Source organism: Sciurus carolinensis, chromosome 2 (genome assembly GCF_902686445.1).
Source record: "Sciurus carolinensis chromosome 2, mSciCar1.2, whole genome shotgun sequence".
In the NCBI taxonomy this organism is placed as follows: Eukaryota; Metazoa; Chordata; class Mammalia; order Rodentia; family Sciuridae; genus Sciurus; species Sciurus carolinensis.
In genome coordinates this window covers 50,977,955-50,998,204 of record NC_062214.1, presented here as the reverse complement: position 1 = coordinate 50,998,204, position 20,250 = coordinate 50,977,955, and the positions used below count along the sequence as shown (strand labels likewise).

The 20,250-nt window shown below is 42.2% G+C and overlaps 1 protein-coding gene across 1 annotated transcript; it reads left to right on the top strand.

Moving 5' to 3' along the window:
- The first annotated feature begins 366 nt into the window (after nt 1-366).
- On the top strand, nt 367-9,468 carry Mesd (mesoderm development LRP chaperone). The gene is made up of 3 exons (XM_047541954.1): nt 367-611; nt 6,508-6,740; nt 8,019-9,468. Exons 1-3 carry the CDS (start codon nt 405-407, stop codon nt 8,275-8,277), a joined length of 699 nt encoding a protein of 232 aa, XP_047397910.1. The 5' UTR covers nt 367-404; the 3' UTR covers nt 8,278-9,468.
- Nucleotides 9,469-20,250: the final 10,782 nt, after the last annotated feature.

The window sequence follows — 20,250 nt, the reverse complement described above, 5'->3', positions numbered from 1 at the left end:
TATGGAGGCCCTGAGGGAACTTTTGGATCTCTGACTGAAAATGAGAAAGTGCAGCCAGGGTGCGACCCTACCAGGCCGACCAAATGGAGGAGGAGCTGGGGGCGGGGCCACTGTTTCGGGGCGGGGATTCCGGATGTGGGGCTGTAGGAATTGGGACGGGGCGGGGCGCGGTAGGCTAGCAAGGGCCGCGAGGCGGAGCCACAGGGGCCTGTGTCAGCGGGGGTGGGCCCTGAGGCGAGTGCTAGGCTGCCCCAGGTCAGGGTGCGCTGGGAGCTGGGCGGTACACGAGGATGCCGTTGGGGTCGGGACCTGGGCGCCGGGGCGGGTCTGGAGGCGGAGCCGGCGTGGGGGCGTGGTCTTACGGGTGACGAATCGGGGGCGCGGCGCTGCGGTGCGCGGCGAAGATGGCGGCCTCCGGCTGGGCGCGCGCGGCCCTGTGCCTTCTTTGCGCCTCTGATCTGCTGCTGTTGCTGCTGCTTCCTCCGCTGGGGTCCTGCGCTGCTGATAGCCCGGCCGGGACGCCCGGAGACGCTGCCCCTCCTCCGCGGAAGAAGAAGGACATTCGAGATTACAACGATGCGGACATGGCGCGTCTTCTGGAGCAGTGGGAGGTCCGCGGTGTGCACGACCCGGTTCCTTTCTATCCCGGGTCTGCTCCCACCCACCCACCCTGTCCTCCCCGCCTGCCCGTCTCGGTGTCTTCTGACCCCTACCTCTCCTGCGTCACGAGTCCTTGCTAACCCATTCAGGCCACCCTGACCCCCTAGGCTCTCTTACTTTCTCGCGGCCTGCGACCCCGCTCCAGGCCTCTTGTCCCAAGGTCCTCACCACTTGCCGCCGTTCCGCTGGCCACAGTCACAGGTCACTCAGTACCCAGCCCTACTTTCCCCTTCTCTGGCCTGGTGGCCTTTGCGTTGATGCTGTGGTCAGTGAGCTCCGCGAACGGGGAAAGCCCTTTTGAATGTAGCCCTGAAGAATGTTTCCTCCATTCCCTACTGTTCCGGGGTTAGCAGGTCGTGTCAAGGGGCTTGTGGAGATGGTTATTTTTTTAATCAGGTTATTTCAGCTCTGATAGTTATTCTGTCTTCTAAATCGGTAGACTTTCTGATTTCCCATTTTTGTAACTGTGGGATTTATTTTATTGGTGGTGGTGGGGAAGTAGCAAAAGCTAATGGCTCACAAACGTGGAACTCACCTTTGTTTAAAGGAGCAATGACTGGTTTCGTGAGAGTAAGTTTTCCGATATATTACTTGGATGCACTGGACTGTGCAGTTACAGGAAGTGGGAACAAGCATGTAAGGTGACAAAAAAACATTTGCCTTTTTCCTCTCTAAAAGTGGTTGTATTGTCCTACTCGATTTGCACAGCTGGGAGAGTGGAGTCGGAAACTTGGGTTTCTACTCACTGTGTAATCTTGGGCAGGGCAAATCTCCCTTCTGGGCCACAGTTTCCTTCTCTACAAATGAGGAGGTTTTACCAAAAGCTCCTCTAAGATTCTTTCTAACACTAATGTGGGGAGAGAGGGTGAATACTTTCAGACATGAGTTTAAAACGCCACCTGATGCGTTTGACTAAAAGAAATTCATATTTGCAGCTGATGGAAAGATTGGGGTAGACGTCATTGTGTCATACCCTGATGAAGAAGAAACTTTCCCTTGCAATCTCCCTGTCTATTTTGGATTCTCAGAAATAAAGCCTTTTGATCTGCCAAAGTGAGAACATCATCACATGAGAAATCATACCCTGGAAATACTCAAACTCCAAGCTAGATGAAGAGGGTGCTGCAGTGTTGAGCAAAGGATTCATCAGGAACAGTAGATAACTAAAATAACCATAATGCAAAGTAAATATGACTGAATGGTATAAAAAGAAAGTGCTGCAGTAATCTCAGAGGGCCTCATGGAGGAAATGGCATTTTAGATAGGCCTAGGAAAATGTGGGGAGCAGTCTCATTTTAGATAGACTAAGTAAAGTGTGGGAGAAAGGCAACATGAGCTGAGGATGAGATGTGGGAACTGGGCAGAATCATGTAAAGATAAACAGCCTAAGCTCTGGAGTTAGACTGCTTGCTTGGGTTTATTCCACCTGTGAATTTGGACTGATAAGGAGCCTCTCTATGCCTTAGTTTCCTCATCTGCAAAATGCAAGTGTCAGTAGTACCCATCTCAAAGTAGCTACTAGGATTAATTGGGAAAACCTAGAAAGGTGCTCTCTCAATAGTCAGTAGCTATGCTAATTAACTTGGGTTAGTTGAAGCAGACCACATTTGAAGCAAACTAATAAGAGGGAAGGGCAGAAAGGTAGGTGGGAATTGGTAGGAACCAGGCCATGCAAAGTCTCAAATGCTAGAGTTTGTACTTTAGAAGAAAATATGTGGATCCAGTGAGTATGAAAATTTATATTACTTAAATATTAAAATATTGAAATGTTTATACTTAATCATCCATGTTTTTTTGAGTGTCCTATAATATGCAGATATAATTTTTATAACTGAATCATAAGATGGATTTTTTTACTCTTCATCTTTTGCTGTGATATAAGCATTTTCTGAAGTTGCTGCATTGTCTTAGTTGTACTTTTAAGCACTTTTGGAATATACCCTGGAGGGCAGGTTTTTGAATAGGGGAGTGTCCTGATCAGAGCTAAACTTTAGGAATAGTATTAAGTCATTAAAGTTTAGGATGCATGAACAGGGAGAAAATATGAAGCTGATACACTTTATCTCATTTAATTATCTCACCACATTGATGAAGCTGTTTTTGGGGTGATTAAGGCAGATACAGGTTAATTAATTTGCCCAAGATCACAACAGCAAGCTGTCCAAGTTTCAGATTTGTCGCTGGACTTGAAAGGGTGTCCTTTGAACCATTTCATTATACTGCTGTACACATTGGTGAACAGAAGTGCAAATGGAACATAATGAGGAAGAACTGAATTAAGCTAGAAACTGCAGGAATGGCATAAAAGGAGTTAGCATGTGAGAGATTTTATGCTTATAACAAGACTCTTGACTGTGATCTCAGGAAGGTGACAGCTCAATGTAGTAAAAAGGTAGGTTTTGAACCGTGCTTTACTGGTGGTAGTTTTGCAGCCATCATTTGCCATATCTGTAAAGCCAGACGATGTCCTGCTTTGCAGTAGGCAATGATTAAATGAGCTAATGTATGTAGACCCAACAAATGTGCCTTTTCCCAGTGGCAGTGATTTTTCTGTGGGAGAGCATATCTATCTGTGGGTGCTTTTTTGTAGAAAGTGGTTTTTCCCTGAGTGGTGATCCTTAAATCTGTACCCCCACTTCTTTCCCACTCATGGGAATCTGTTTCAGTGATTCCTGTGCCTTGGGTGTGTGGGGAGAGAGTGAGAACTCCTTCATTGTGTTAGAACTAATGCTGAGTCCCAATTGGTGTAAAAAAACCAACAGGGGTTATTTCATTTTATGTTCAGGTAAATAGGGGTGTGTGGTGGTATTTGGAGTCAGAAATGTGGATTTGCACTTCAACGTTGCCCCTTCTAGTCTGTAAGTAAATTGTTTATCCTCAGTCCTTCTAGTACATTCAGTGGAAAACTTGTAGATTTTTCCCAAGGTTGGAGATAATGTATGCTAAAATACCTGAGACATAGTAGCTATTTTTATTATCCAGGACCATGAAAGGAAGAAAAGGATTTGTAGAGTTCAACTTTGTGGCTATTGACTTTGACAAACAGCAGTGGAACACTGGGGAAGCCAAATTGAAAATGCAGGACTGGCCTGGAGGCAAGGTGGGGACTGTGGTCAGGGGAGTGCCTGACATGGTCATAGGTCCCAGTCCTGCCTAAGGGTAAGGATTAAGAACAGATGACCCCCAGGTAAACTGGGAGTGCACCAAGCAAAAAGGAACTGGACAGTTGCCTGTTTCTAGGATCCTATTTTTTAGTGTTTTTTTTTTTTTTTTTTTTCCTATAACCAAAACACAAAAGACATATAAAATGGAAGTTAAATTTTCTTCTTTATTTTTCAAATTAAATTTCTTGAAGCAATTCTTACCCATACTGTATGCACTAGACTTATGATTAATTATATCTTTCTTAAAAAGAAGTGCTGCTTGTGATCAGTTAATTAAACATACAAATATTGTAGAGTATTGAACCAAATTGAAGTCTAGGGGAGTTTTAAGGAGGCTATAACAGATGTTATAGAAAAAGGACGGAATGAAGACTGAAACAGCCTGGGGTTTTGGCAACAAGGAACTCTGTGACTTGAAGAGAGAGTTTAATTTCCATAGGGTGACTTGTTAGAGGCCACATTACCTGAAGACAGTACAGACTTGCTTTTGTCATTAAATCTCCCAAACCTTGGGATCTTATTACCATTCATTTTCCCTTACAGGTGAGGAAAGTTATTTTCTTAAGGGCTAAGCAATATGCCCAAGGCCACATAGCTTAAGTGCTGGAGCAGGTAACTGAACCCAGATGCCCTCTGACAGCATGGCCTATGCTTCTATCTACAGGTCACTATCAGTGACACCTTCAAAGCAAAATAAGGAAGAAAGGATCAGTCCAGAGGGTGGCATAGTTGAGAAGGTTGTGGTACTGTGTGTGCTCACAGTGCTGGGGCTCATAGGTTGCTTGGTTCTGCTTTTCATTTTGTTGATGAGGAAACAGGCCTAGAGGAATAAGTACCCTCACCCCAGATCACATAACTAACTGGGTGGAACTGAACCAAGATCCCAGATCTGATGTCATTGTAGCTCACCTTCAAGCACTGTGATAGAATTCTTTCATTCTCACTTTTTATTAAAATGTTGTTACTATAACATAGTATGAACCAAAGTCTTCAGCCTTGATCTCTCAGAGGACCAAGTAAGAGTGATAAGGGCTTTTATTTCACGTTAGGTTAGATTTTTAGGTAACAACTAAAATTACAGATATAATTCACGGGTATACACCCTGCACCATGTCAGTGGTTTTAGTATATTCAGAGAGTCGTGCAATCATCCCCACAATGTTAGAACATTTTCCTCCCTTCAAAAGGAAAGCCTCCGTCATTCCTCCCCTATTTTCTCCCAGTCCCCCGGGTTCTCAGCTAGCCCTAGGCAAACACTAATCTTTCTGTTCTAAAAGGTTGGTTCTGTTCTAAACATTTCCTACAAAAGGAATCATAGAATGTATAGTCTTTGTATCTAACTTTTTTCACTCAGCATATTTTCAAGGTTCATCCATATTATACCATCAATATACCAATCAGTACTTCATTTCTTTTTGTTACTGGCATTAGCCTTTTCTTCAAGGAAGCTGCTTCCTTGGTTCTAGGAACCTGCTTCCTGCTTCTTTTAAGTATTTTTAAATTTGTCTTTTGATCTATGTTCTATTAATAGTTGACATTCTACTGTTAGTACATTCATTCCTTTATATCAGTATGTATTTAATGGATCTGATTTGGGGAGTTATAAGTCATTACTATTATTTATTTTGATGTCCACATTCTTCCATATTTGGACCATGAGAGCTGCTTCAAGTTGGTGTCTGTCATTTTGACATATTCTGAATTAGTGGAATACTTTCTTGCTTTCTGATGCAGGAAGATATTCTAGGGCTTCTCTTCTATTTTCCTTCCTCTAATTAGCCTTTTCTCCAAGGAACCCTACTTCTTTTAAATATTTTTATCTATGCACTTATCTATCTACCTGTTAGTCATGAATTTCTTCTCTTCCTCTATTTCCAACCTAATACCGCTAGGTACATTCTTCCTCCTTCCATATTATAACTTCCTTTCCAAAAGTGAGGAACCCAGCTGTTGTTACCTTTAGTATGTTTATAACTTTGCTTAAGCCTAGAATTGATAGAATGTGGTTTCAAAACTGGTAGAACTCATACCACTGCAAAAAACCAACCTAACTAGAATTGAATGTGTATAGTGAAGTGCAGATTTTAAGCATATAGTATGAGTTTGAGAAAAGGATGTATCTAAGAAATCCACACCCTGTCAAAATATAGACTATTTCCCTCACCCCAGAAAGTTTCCTTGTGGTCCTCTCAGTCAAAATCACCTCCTGTCCCCCTCCCAGAGGCATACACTATTCTTATTTCTTTCACTCTGTATTCATTTTGCCTGTTCTTGAACTTTAAATAAATGGTATCTTATAGTATATTTTATTTTGTGCCTTGCTTCTGTCACTTAGTATATTTGAGATTTGTTGTATGTATCAGTATTTCTTCTTCATTGCTGGGTAGTATTTCATTGTACAATCATCCAAGAATTGGCCATTTTTATAATCTAAGTAGATTCTTTGAGAGTAAAAAAGCTGTGGAAATTCATCACATGGGTCTCAGTGTGAGTGATAACCTAAGGTGATGGGTAGTTAGTACCACCTGAAACTTCAGCTTTGCTCATAAGCCAAGTAAAAAGGAAAACTCTGAGATTTCAGGTAGTATGGCTGCCCCTGACATCATATTCTGATATGTGTGCCTATGCCAGTTGAAAAATAAGTTTCTGATGACAGATTTCATGCTTCTCCCCATCCTGCTAGAAAGATGACGACATAGAAGAAGGAGATCTCCCAGAGCACAAGCGACCCTCAGCACCTGTTGACTTCTCACAGATAGACCCAGGCAAGCCAGAAAGTATATTAAAGATGACGAAAAAAGGAAAGACTCTGATGATGTTTGTCACTGTATCAGGGAGCCCCACTGAGAAGGAGACAGAGGAGATCACCAGCCTGTGGCAGGGCAGTCTGTTCAATGCCAACTACGATGTCCAGAGGTAAAAAAAAAAAAAAAACAACAACAACCTGTGAACAAAAATCTGAGGCTGTGCTCAGGCATTTTCTGAGACTTCAGCAGGGTGTCTCTTTTGGCATTTTTCCCAAGGGATTTGGACCTTTCCTGTCTTAAGATTTATTTTAAATTTACCTAAATGTTTTTTCTTTAAATAGAGCAATTATCATTAATCAAAGTCAATAAGTTTCTTTGTTTAATATCTCGCTTTAAATTTTGTTTATCATTGAATCGTTAGCTTTTACTTTATCTGACTTAAAAAGTTGTATGACATCGCCTCTTCAGGGGACAGTCAAACAAGCTTCACAGTTTGCTTCTGGAAATCTCTCCTCAATGGAGAATGCTTTTAAGTGTAGATATGTTCACAGAGTTTGCACAAGGTTGCTAACAGATAACTAATTTAATGTGAAGGGACCTATTTTCACTACCTGGTATTGTCCTGAAATATAAAGTTTGCATTTTTCCCTTCCAATAACAGTTTTGAAATTTGGAGCCATGAAACTGATGAGAAAGAATTGAAGGAATACTTAGAGAGTATCTAGGCCAGAATACTTTTGTTAGCTTGAATAGACCCGTAGAGCAACAGGTAGTGATAGGTCTCTGTGGAGTGGTAAAGGTAGGTGTGGGGTAGTCCCTCCAGAATGGATTGTGCCCACCAGCCAAGCTAGTGGTCCTCCCAGATTCCATTCTGTTCCTCTTTGCTCCTTGGGTCCTGTCAAGTGTACATGAGCTGGGTGCTTACTGTTAACCTCTGGGTTAGGATCTCTATCTAGTTTTTGAGTGCCTTGTTGGGCCCTACAGGGCCTCTTATGACCTGCTCTAAGTCAGTGGTTTTTATTCTTTATCAGCAGAAGCCTTTTCCAAACAACACTATAACTGGACCTTCAGAACTTTAAACAGAAATGGAAGTGGCACTTCAGAACATAAAACAAATGCCAATGGATGCTTCCTCCTTGCCCACCCTGTGCCACCTCTACAGCATGCTAGGGAGCTTTCCTTATTGCTCTCATAACAGAAGCATCTACTCACACCTCAAAGGAATGCCTATTGTCTGCTGTTTATATCTAAGCAGAGTATTTAATAGTTTGGCAAACTGGTATCCTCAGACATTAAATGTTCATAGCTACCAGGCCTGGAAAATAAGAGTTTTTTGTTCTGTATTCACATGAAACATGAAGTAACTCTTGGTCAAGTGCCACTGAATCACTGTGACCCATTAGTACCTTGCTAGTACATGCTAACTGTCTTATCACATCTCTGTCAGGTTCATCGTGGGATCAGATCGTGCTATCTTCATGCTTCGTGATGGGAGTTATGCCTGGGAGATCAAGGATTTTTTGATCAGTCAAGACAGATGTGCTGATGTCACTCTAGAGGGACAGGTATACCCTGGCAAAGGAGGAGGAAGCAAAGATAAAAATAAAACAAAACAAGAGAAGGGCAAAAAGAAGAAGGAAGGAGATCCAAAATCACGGGCTTCCAAGGAAGACAATCGAGCTGGAAACAAACGAGAAGACCTTTAACAGAGCACCTGCACTCCAAGAAGGAGCTGATAAGACATGGAGACCTTGCCATGTCATGGGCGGGGCTGGGTGCAGGGAACTGCATATTGGATGACATCCTTATTTCTTCTAGAAAGGGTCTGCTACGTGACCAGTTTGTGGTCACTAAAAGAATTACTATTCTAAAGGCTTCCAGTATGAGGACAAAGCTTTTCTAATGATAGTGGACACTGACAAATTTATGTTTACTGTAAAATCACCCTCTGTGGAAACTTGACCTTGTTGCTTTTTCCCACATACAGCCGGGGCATCATCGACCCCAGAGGTGCCATACCCTTTCATGGCACCTGCTGTGATCCAGTGGCCTGATGTGTCCATGCTTCTGATTTTCTATCAGTCAGAAAGATGGCATGTTCAAATCAGACAAGCCTTGAAAATACTTAATTGAGTCAAACTGTTCATGCTGCAGTCATCATTTTCATTGCAGCAAAGGCAGAACGTGCTGTGGGAATCAGGCAGCCAATTCTGGTATCTAGACATATAACCAGGAAGCCAGGGTATGTAAACCCAATCCATGCCAGAAATGCGAGAACAGAAAACAATGCCACTTGGAAATCCTAAGTAGTTATCTTTCTTTGACTGGGTCCCTCACAGCAGTTAAAGAGAACTTTTGCTATCTATCAGGTTTTATGTGGTTGTAAAGTGAGGGGATCTGTTCTGTTCCATTAGCTACAGAAGAGCAAGGTTAGTGTGGAGGGCTCATGTTCTACTTAATCTGACATTTATAATGTGTACAGGTTGGACCAGCAGAGTCCCTTGCAGGGTATGGCAGAAGACTTGACCTCATTTACAGTATTTTTGGACATTTTTCTTTGAAAAAGTGCCTAAACTTGTGGTAGTTTTGTATGGTACTAATATGATGTGCTTCTATTCATGTCTGATTTTTTGCTGTTCATATGTTGGAGCCTACTCTGAAGAAGAGTTAGAACATTTATATATAGATGTCATTTTTAAGAACTAAAATTCTTTGGGAGGAAAAAACCTCAATTATGATTTTAAGGAATTTAAACTAGCACATGTACATGCTTAGAAACATCACTGTTAAAGAATTGTACAATGTGCAAAGTATATCTCAACCCTGCTGCCAGTAACTTGTTCCCAGTGGAGCTACTGTTAATAATTTGTTTCCAAAAAGAAAAAGTATGTTTCCCAGCTTGTGTGTGTGTGTGTTTTGGCCTTACAGCATCTGTTTCCCCTTATTTTGGTAACTGCTCACATTTCCCTCTAATGAACCACACCCTCTGCCTTTTGGGTTCTCAGTGGTGGAGGCACATTTGCCCTGCGGTCAGTTAACCTCCAGGTCATTCCCCCTGCCACTCTCCCCAAACCTCTGTGATCTAGGCCTTGGCATTAGGCCTAATCAGAGTTAATCTCAAGCGAGTTTGCTTGAGCACCCTCAGTAAAATGTGTTTCTTGTTTCTCATTCATTTGAAGTTAGGATGTGAGACTGGAGCAGCTGCAACCTTCTTGCTGTTTGAGGATGGAGCTAGCATAATCATCCAGCAGAGGTGGTCACAGCCATACCCTGGTATCATCCAAGTCCCTGACTCTAGCCAGGTCTGAAACAAGCCCTTTCCCTATGTTTTTCTGTTTTTACTGAAGGCGGTTTGTCAGCTTTCTGTAATATGTATCCATAATGGTCCAGTATAAGCAACTATATTGATTAGATAATTATTTTAATTGGGCAAGGGTGAACAGAGGCTTCATACTGCTCTCCACACAGAAGCCTTTCTAGTCAGAATGTACAACTCTATCCCACTGCTTCCTGTGCTGTGTACAGCCACTTCTACCAGGATTTATTAAGCATCTCTTATACAGTAGGCAATAGTAGATGCTAAGGGCAGGATAGGTACAGCCCCTGCTATCATGGAACTTGGTGATTTGCTAGGTTAAAACAAATTTTAATGACATACAAAGTAAAATGGCAACTGCTGAAAGTATGAAAGAAGTTAAGAGTGCTAAGAGCAAGTTGGGCAGAATCTTAACTTTGTTGGGATGGTCACAGAGCCCCTGCTGAGGGTAGGAGGAAGAAAGAGTAAAATGGGCAGAGGAATCTGCCCATGGAAAGGCCTTGTGTCTAAAAGTAGCAGAAAAGGGGTCTGCAGAAACACCACTAAGGAGGCTGGGATACAATGCGGGGCTGGACTTAGGGGCACATGGGTGTCCCATAGGAATTTGGGGTACCCTGAGGGATTTTATGCAATTTGTACTGATTGCACAAAACTGATTGGAAGAGGCACCAGTGGGAGTGAGGCATGAGTTGAGCATTTTAATGGTTCAGGGCATAGTAGGTAGCGACCCAGGTAACACAGTGGTGAGGTATGACCACCACTCACTTGCACAGTCCCTACTGAAGCACACACAGGTTTGCAGTGTCTGGCTAGTATGGTCAATACCATGGTGAAGTTTTTGTGCATAATATTTTTGTGAACTTTTGTTTATATCTGAAGGGCAAATTCCTATCAGTGAAATCATTAAACCAAACAAAATTTTAGCGTTTGGGGTATATATTGGCAAATGGCTTTCCCAGGTGGTTTTGTCAGTCTCCTCTCACCAGCATTAGATCTGCCCTTGCCAGCCCTGGGCATCATACCTAACAGTTTTATAAATTTTAAAACCATGTTTTATCTATTTTCTAGCCTCATTGGAGAGGTGCCATACCAAGTCCACAGACATGAGTGAGTGAGATTTCAATATTTCAAGCCCCAGTCTTCCAGCTAACACCCAGGGAGGTGTTTGCAAGATGAGCTGTCTTGCAAAGCCATAACCAGTCTACCCATTCAAGAACAGAACAAAAGTTGCTTTTCTTAGAGGTGGGGTACTGGGGATTGAACCCAGGAGTGTTCTGCCTCTGAGCTTAATCTCCAGCCCTTTTTTATTTTGAGACAGGTCTCACTAAGTTGCCAAAGCTGACCTCAAACTTGCAATCCTCCTGCTTCAGCCTCCTGTTCATGTTGTAATATCTACTGATAGAATACATTTGGATGATATCTTTAGATTAACAACCAGGAACACAATAATTTGTTAATGCATACATATCCTTCCACCTTCCTTCATCCTCAGACCCTCTTGTTTTTGATGTTTATACTGTAGTATTTAATACATTTGGTAGTTTCCTTTACAATGTCAAATGACTTCTTTAATTAAACCTAGGAAGTACGTATTAACTAATCAAGGTGAAAGAATTTGTGAACTTCCTCCTGTCTCCCTGGTTTTTGTTTTAACAGTGTTACTTGTACACTGGTAAGGCCCATATCTTGTCACCTTCTGTAATTGTATGTCCATCTTTATGCTTGAAGGACAGTGTGAAGAGTATGATGTGTCTGGGTTTTGCTTTTTTCTCCAGCACTTCAGACACTGCTTTGTTGGAGAGTCTGAGGCCACTCTTGTCTTTCCTCTTAAAAGAGATTGCCCTTTCTATCAGATTCTAGAAGTTTCTCCACTTTCTTAAAATTCAGTAATTTTGCTAGGAATCACCTTCATGTCAATTTTTCTGAATCTTTTTTTTTCTTTTAATCCTCCTAGAACATATGTCAGTTCTAATTACAGATTCAACCTTTTTTTCTTCTCTCTCATTATTTTGAAAAGATGTATCTTCTAATGTTAATTTTAGTTTTGTGTTGGTTTTTTGGTCACCAATTTGTTTTCTTAACTCTGAAATGAATTTTTTTTTTCAAATCCCATTTAATTTTTATCTCGTTTTTGAGGTTTTTTTTTAAAGTAAAATTCAAGTTTTTGTTTTATAACTCAGAAATGACCTTGGTTATATATTTGCCACAATAGACTATTTATCTATATGTACATCCTATATTCTTCTCTTGTTGCTTTCTAGTTCCAAAATGTGTGGATAGATGCCATATCTTTGTTTTTTCCTCTTGTTATTGCTTTGTAGACATGACTTTTCTTAGACCTTGACCCACAAAAATGTTTTTGGTAAGTTATTCCTGACTCCCTTCCCTCCTTATCTGAGCATTGTTTGCTTCCCTGGAAGCTGCAATTTGGGGGGCTGAATGTTGCTTTCTCATAACTGAACAGGAAAGGGAGAGTTCAGACCAGATACCATGTGGTCTTCCTTGACACGTAGTAGCCTCTAGCCTCCTATACTCTTAGAAAGCATTCTGTTTCTCCTACCTGCTGTCGGGGAGGCAGCAGGAACTGATCCCAAGAAGGTTGATGGCCAAGATTTTAGAGAGCCCCAACCCAACCCCTACCTTAGATCCTGGATCCTTCTTGAATCCTTCACAGGGAAAGGTTGGGGTGTTTTTGCCTCATTCATTTCTTGGTAGTAAGCATCTCTACTTCTGCCTCCTATAGAAGGAAAGACCATGCAGAATGTAGCTTGGGCTAGGGCAGATTTGGGTGTGGGGAGCACAGTACTTGTCACAGGCACAGTTTTTTTCAGTGGTACTAGGGATTGAACCCAGAGCCTCATGCATGCTAGGCAAGTGCTCTACCATGAACCACATCAGTAGTCTTTTTAAATTTTATTTTACTTTATTTAATTTTGAGATAGGATCTCACTAAGTTGCCCAGGCTGGCCTTCAGCTTGGGATCCTACTGCGTCAGCTTCTCGAGTTCCTGAGATTAAAGGAATGCACCACAGGCACACAATTTAAGGGTCACGAAACCCAGTAATCAAGACAAATTATATTTTAATGCACTATTTTAAAAATCAAAAAACAATGAACAAAAGATGAGCATTTAAATAAAGACCAAATCTGACAGACTGGAATGGGGTGAGGCAGTGAGATGAGGCAAGGAGGGACAGGGTTGATATACTATCTTAAACCAGCAATATTTGGTTGGTTCTTATTCATGTTTAAAAGTTCAAATTCCAGCCCAATTCAGTGGCACATGCCAGAGACTTGGGAGGCTGACGCAGGAGGATGGCAAGTTTTGAGGCCAGCCTCAGCAACTTAGTGAGACACTATCTCAAAAAAAAAAAAAAAAAGACTATGCATGTAGCTCAGTAATAAAACACCCCTGGATTCAATTCCTATCTACCACACCTCCCCCAAAATAATGTTTTAATTCTACTCCAATAATGCCAGCAACTCTTGGGTTTCAGGAGGATCACAAGGTCAAGCCCAGCTTGGGCAACTTAGCAAGACACTGTCTCAAAAAAATAGAGAGAGAGCTGGGGATGTAGCTCAGAGATAAAGCATTCCTGGTTTCAATCCCCAATACTGCAAGAATAAATAAAAAATAAAATTTCAAGTTCCCTGAAATCCCAGGTTCTTACTTTAAGGGTAAAAGCCAAAATCTTGATTTTTAAATTATTTTTTATTAAAATAGCACCAGCACCATCACAGTAATGTTAAAAGTGCTCTTAAAAAGAACAAACCCCTTCTACTGATGCACCATCCTAGCTACTTATGCTGTTTTCATTTGACCAGATTTCCTTTCAGACCATTGTCTGAGAACAGCATTCATGTTCTAGTTGAAGTAACTTAAGAGTGTTGCTATCAGGTTTAGCAGGCCAGGATCAAAAACTGGCAATGAGAGGGCTCTGGCTTAAAACCTTTTTCAGGGAGGGGTCCTGTCCTTTCCAGTCTTTGCAGTGTGTGTGCTTTTTATCAAATATAAAGATAAACTTGGTTGTGAAATCTGGTGGCACATGCATTCCCATGGCAAAGCTGTGAGCTCTCTTGAGACAGGTTGAGGGAGGCCAGAGCTCAGAGCCAAGTATCCTTTCTAGCAGGCAAGGATTCAGCTCACCTAAACTTGCCACAGAACCCTGTAGCATCGATGGAAGCAGAGAGAAATCTCCTCCTTTACCAAATTCTGGTCAGACTCCTTTAAGCCCACCAGCCCCCACCTTCTGTCCTTGGCTGGCCCACCATTAGCAAGAGTGCTGTCAAGTCAGTTTATCAAGAACTTGATATCTGATTAAGTTTTCCACCCCCCTGGTGACATCTGATCATCTTGGCTTGCCTTCTGTAAGAATCTGTCCTCTCAGTCATTTTCCACCCACTGATTCCACCCTGCTGCTTGGTTATCAATTCCTACCTGTGCATGCTGTATTTGGAATTGAGCCCAGTTCTGCACTGAGGTCTCTTTTCCCCTTCTGTACTCATTACTGATTAGAAACCCGTTGTTTTGTGTTTCTTTTTGTTTTTGTTTTTTGTTTTTTGTTTTGTTTTTTGGCTTTAACTGCTGTTAGATTCTGGTTTTCTTTGACAAACTCTGAGGAAAAAGTCCCAAAGAACAGGCTGAGTTGGCTGTACAGAAGTCGGAGCTGGGGAGGAGAGATGTTGACGATAATCACAACAGCACACATGTATTAGACTTTAGAGTTTACAATGCTTGCCTTCATCCACTGCAAGTGAGCTTCTCACCTGCTCTGCAGTGGAGGTGTTGGTACCTCTAGTTCACAGATCTGAAAGGAGAAAGGACTTGATTGTGACCTTACAACCAGAGAATGCTCTGTCTCCATTGTAAGATCCCTGTCAAGTGAAGTGGGGTTTTCCATTCTCTCTACACTCTAGAAAAATCAAGGCACAGCTTGGGAAGGTGATTTGGCTACAACCCTTCTCCAAAGCCATCACTCTGAAGGGCTGATTTTCTTCCCATAAAGTCGATTTGAAAATTAAGGCATTTTCCCACTAGAGGGCAGCAGAGACTCGCAGTGCTGCCTTGCTTTCCCATCACTCACTGCTGATTTCTCCACCACTCCTTGTGTGAGAATTTTTCAGCTATTATTTTAATTAACACATTGCTCAGTTGCATTTGCAAAATCTGTGAAAATTTGTCTACACCTCTGTGTCTGAATTCTTTGAAGCCTAAAATCTTATCCAATCCCTGTGTCTATTCGAACATATTCCATCCACATAGCAACCCTATGTAGTAAATATTATCTTCCCTGTTTTACATACAGGGAAACTGAGGCTCAGAGAAGTTAAGTGTTTTTCCCAAAATCCCACTGCAAGGAAGTGACAAAACCAGAGTTTGAACCGGGTAGTCCGGCTCCAAAGTTTATACCTCCCAAATCCCTGTCCAGTAGAGAGCAGCTCACATCCTGTGGACTTCTTTTTAAGACCCACTTGCCTGTTGGCATGAGCAATCCCCAGTTAGGCTCTGGATGCCAATAAGTTCCAAGAATTGTGTAGGTGGTGGGGATAAAGTTGAGCTGGGCAGGCAAGTTCCCACCCTCCTGAAGTTTACAGACTATGCTTTAGAAGACCCTCGGTGTCATTCACTGTGTAATACACCTACTTTGTCAGGCACTGGACACCCTTACCTAACTGTGCATGTTACCACTGTATATAGGGTCTTCACATCCTTCCTTTCATTTACTTGCTGTAAACCCCATGAGGTTGGTGTCAGTTAATATTTAATGTGAGACCCATGAGAGCTTTATTCACTGTGTCCTCCTGGGCAAGTTACTTAAGAACTTCACCTAAACCTGTAGGCATTAATAGAAGTTTCCACCTCATAGAGGTGTCATGATGTGAAGCACTTATTATTGTCATATATTAGTCACTTATAATTTTTTGTGTGTGTTTTATGTTGCAGATGAATAAACAGACTCAGGGGTTAAGCCTTGCCCAGGTCACAGCTAGGCAAAGGCAGAGGCAGGATGTTCCCTCTGGGCTATTTTCTGGAGGAGCAGTACTCTTTTTACTGTGGCACAACACCCCAAGATGGGGGTTAGGACAGAAGTCTGCATGGGCCAAAGATTCCAGAAGGAGAATGGCCATCTGCCTAGCACAGTGCTTACAAGAACAGAACTGGCCACTTCATTTTGGACAGGAATATCTGTTATTCCCATTACAATTCCCACCACTGAGATGCTCTACCCTCAAGACTTGCATGATTAAGGGCATCCCTGTCAGGGGAGATGGCCTTATCCTGACAGGCAGACCAGAGCAGAGTCTACAGAATCCAGGATGGGGTTGCAGGCATCTGCAGGCTGCCTGTGTTGTTTGCTGCAACAAGGAAATTTCCGGTGGGCAGATTTCAAGAGGTCCCACCCAAGTGTCACAAGCAAGAAACTGGAGAGCCCTTTCCACTTGGTCCAGTGTGTGGGGAAATCTGAGTTTGTTGCCAGGGCCTCCTGGCAAATTCTCCGTAGACCTTGTTGAGTCCCTTAAAGCTGGACTTTATCAAACTCTGTTAGTAGCCCAGGAGGAGTTTGAAATTTTAGCACTTAGTTCCCTGGCAAATCCAGAGCAAGATGTTTTTCTGAAGAAGTGTGCTGAGGTTTCCAAGGTGAAGTTTCAGAGCTAATGACTGGACCCTGAGTGGGGCAGTGCTGAGCAAGGAGGAATACAGAGGGGTGGAATGTCAGGAATCCCAGGACATCGGGTCTGTTTTGCTTCTGCTGCTTCAACCAGTCTGCATTCTTCCTGTGAGGAGTGAAGGCTCCAGAGATGGACCTAGAAGCAGGAGATCTCTTTGATCCTTGTGTTCCACCTCAGTCCCAAGTAGGGTGACTGAGTGCTATACTTCATGTTCTGGGGCCTTTCCTCTTCCACAAGAGTGACAAGTCCTAGCAGGTATGAAATTCATATCTTGGAAGAAACATGACAAGAGGGACTCACTCCAATACAAAGGAGGACCCTGACTTCCCTGAAACAGAACCTTCCTTGTAAATCTCCTGAGATCTTTGTTCTTCTGTTACAACTCCTGCAAGGTAAGGATTGAGTTTTGGGTCTTTGGGCTTCTATCTCTTGTGTAGTTCAATGTATCACCCCTCTGGGCCTCAGCTGGAAGAGGCCAGCATTGCCCAAAGGAATTTACCCAAGGGTTAACAACCCACCAGGGAGGATTTTGGCTCTTCAAACCAGTTCTTTGGGCTTTTGAGATGTAAAACCAAGGTTGTCCTGGTGATCCATGCCTATAATCCTAGTCACTTAGGAGGCTAAAGCAGCAAGATAGCAAGTTCCAGACCAGACTCAGTAATTAGTGAGACCCATTCTCTCCAAATAAAAAATAAAAAGGTAGAGCACCCCTGGGTTCAATTCCCAATTACCAAACCAAACCAAACCAAACCAATCCAAACCAAGAGGAGAAGAGGTATGAAGACTCTGGGCAGAGAGGCAGTGGGAGAACAAACAAACCTGAATCAGATAAACACACAAATATGTATACAACCACAGCTATGAGAAGTGCTAAGACGCTTGTAAAGGAGAGATTTTCCTAGGGAGGCCAGAGAAAAACTTCCCAGAGCAGGTGGTCACTAAACTGAGATTATAGTAGTCTTGAGTGGATACAGGGTGGCTGTCCTGGAGAGCCAGGCAGTGGCAACACAAGAACAGGAGTGTGGCCGTGGGGAGAGCAGAAGATGCTTGTGTACACAGTGCAAACACTAATGTGGGAAATGTTAGGCCATTGGGCTTAAGGTCTTTTAGTCTGTAATATTCTGTGACTTCCAGATATGAGCCCCTGCAAATGCTCTGCAAATGAGCAGGGTGTTTATCCAAATCCTTTGTAAATATCATTTCAATGAGGTATAGTAGCTCATCAAATGAGACCATATTTTATTTAGTCATTCTCTTGCATTTTCCATGTGAGTACTGATGAAATCCCTTCCTCCTTCACTACCTGTTTTTGAAAGAACTACAGTCTCTTTCTGTCAGGAATCCCTTCACCTGGGCTTGCAGCCATCTGAGACAGAGTCGCTTCAATTGTGCTCACACAGGGGCTGTGCTAACCTCCCAGTGTGTGTTTGGCTCCTGAGAAGTCTCATGCACCCTGCCTAGCCAAAAGGTGGAAGTGAGCCAGGTGTAGTGGTACACACCTGTAACCCTAGTGACTTAGGAGGCTGAGGCAGGAGGATCGCAAATTCAGTGCCATCCTGGGAAACTTTGTGAAATAAAAAATAAGGGATAGGGAAATGACTCAGGGGTAAAGTACCCCTGGGTTTAATTCCCGGTACCAAAAAAAAAAAAAAAAAAAAAAAACATGGTGGAAGTGCATTTACCCAGAGGGTGCCCCTCATCCTTCCAAACTCTTGGGCAGCTTCACCCTATATCTACTTTGGTCACCCCTAGGTGAGAGGAACTTTTGGTCTCTGCCCTCACAAATAGCAAGCAGCCATGACAGGCTATCCAGAGAACTCTCCTGCAAGCTGACAGTTTGGGTTGGCCTGTAAGTTTGGAGAACTCAGTAATAATCCAGCTGAGATGTTACATATCAATTCCTTCTTTCTGCAAAACCCCCAGGGGAGTTCTCTTGGAGCCTCTCAGTTGGTTATGGAGATGCAGCCCTTGAAGAGAAGAAACCCCATAGCACATGCATTTTACTCTTCTCATTTCCTTCAGGGCCTTCTGTGACACTCTAGGCTTCTTCCTTTGGAGTTGTGTGATGGAACCCAGTATAGTCACTTCTAAACCAAGCCCTTCCAGGATGTGTCTAGTAGTTCTTATTCAGAATGAGGGGGCAATTGTCATCTGTTGTCCACAATAAGTCTCATTCCATGTGCTGACATTCTGAGGTCCTTGGCAAGGACAATATTGCTTCCAACTTGATCACATTGGGAGATGACCATTATAAGGCCTTTATAGATTCTTTGGACTCCTACAGGGTAGTGACCAGTGAAGATAATTCTTTGTTTAGATGGATGAGTGTTTGGATACACAAAGAAATGCCTGAGGCAAAATTTTTATTGGTGGGAGAGAGCAACAATGCAATTATCACTACGGAGAGGAGAATTGGGATGTTTCAAAAGTATCCCATTTGTTTACAATAAAAATAAATTAAAAAAAAAAAAAAAAAAGCAGCCTGCCCCAGGAATTTACTTAAGGTGTTTGTATCAGGGGATGGGTGGGTGGAGGAACTTTCAGTAATGATGACTAATGCCCTATTTCAAGTTGTTGTGCCATATTCCAAAATCCTCAGCAAAATACTGCTACAAATAACTTCCTGATGTTCATATAATTTGGGGAAATCAAAAAGAAAAGAGTTGTCTGTGATGGTTAATTTTATGTGTCAACTTGACTGGGCCACAGAGTGCCCAGGCAGTTGGTCAAATATGTTTCTGGGTGTGTCTGTGCTACAGTCTGGATCTTGAATCTCCTCCAAGGGCCCATATGCTAAAGGCTTGGTCACCAACCTGTGGCACTATTGGGAGGTAGTAGAACCTGTAAGTGGAGGGGCATAATCTTTTTTTTTTTTTTTTTTTAACAGACATTTTGACACACTTCAATGTTTATCCTACATTTACAAATCAGTTTTATTGTCCTATTCTTTTTTAAAATTTATTTTTATTGTAAACAAATGGATACATCTTGTTTCTCATGAAGTACATGAAGTAGAGGCATACCATTTGTGTAATCATACATTTACCTAGGGTAATAGTTTTTGATTCATTCTGCTATTTTTTTCCTTCCCCCCCACCCCTCCCACCCTTCTTTTCCCTCTAACAGTCCCTCGGAGGGGCATAATCTTTAAGAGAGAAAAATTGGTCTCTAAAAGCTGATGACACTCAAGTCACCAATGTTCATAGTAATATGCCTATAGGCAGCAAATTAGTTTTTTGTTTTCAACTGAATCAGAGAGGCTTTGATTTTTTTGCAAAGAAACTTGCTTTTTTATTGTGTGACTGCAGTGGTTGAACTCCCTTTGGCTAGCTCACTACCCACATGCCACCAACTAATTTTTATGTTTTCTTATGGTAACCTTTCTATTCTCTAGAAAAAAACTGTATTTTGTTTGCTTTTATCTTCTGCAGTGACTTGGAAAGGAGATATCTTATTTTAAATGGAATTAATTATCATCATTAGTTTTTGTTTTCATTCTTAAATCTATAATTACAAGCCTGTCAATGTCCAGAACAACATAACACATCCCCCGCCCAGGAAGATGGAGAATTTAACACAGATTCTTCCTCTGCTTGCTCATCCCTCACACCTGTGTTATTAGATACTGGAGATTGAACCCAGGAATGCTTAAGAACTGAACCACATCCCCAGCCCTTTTTTATTTTTTATT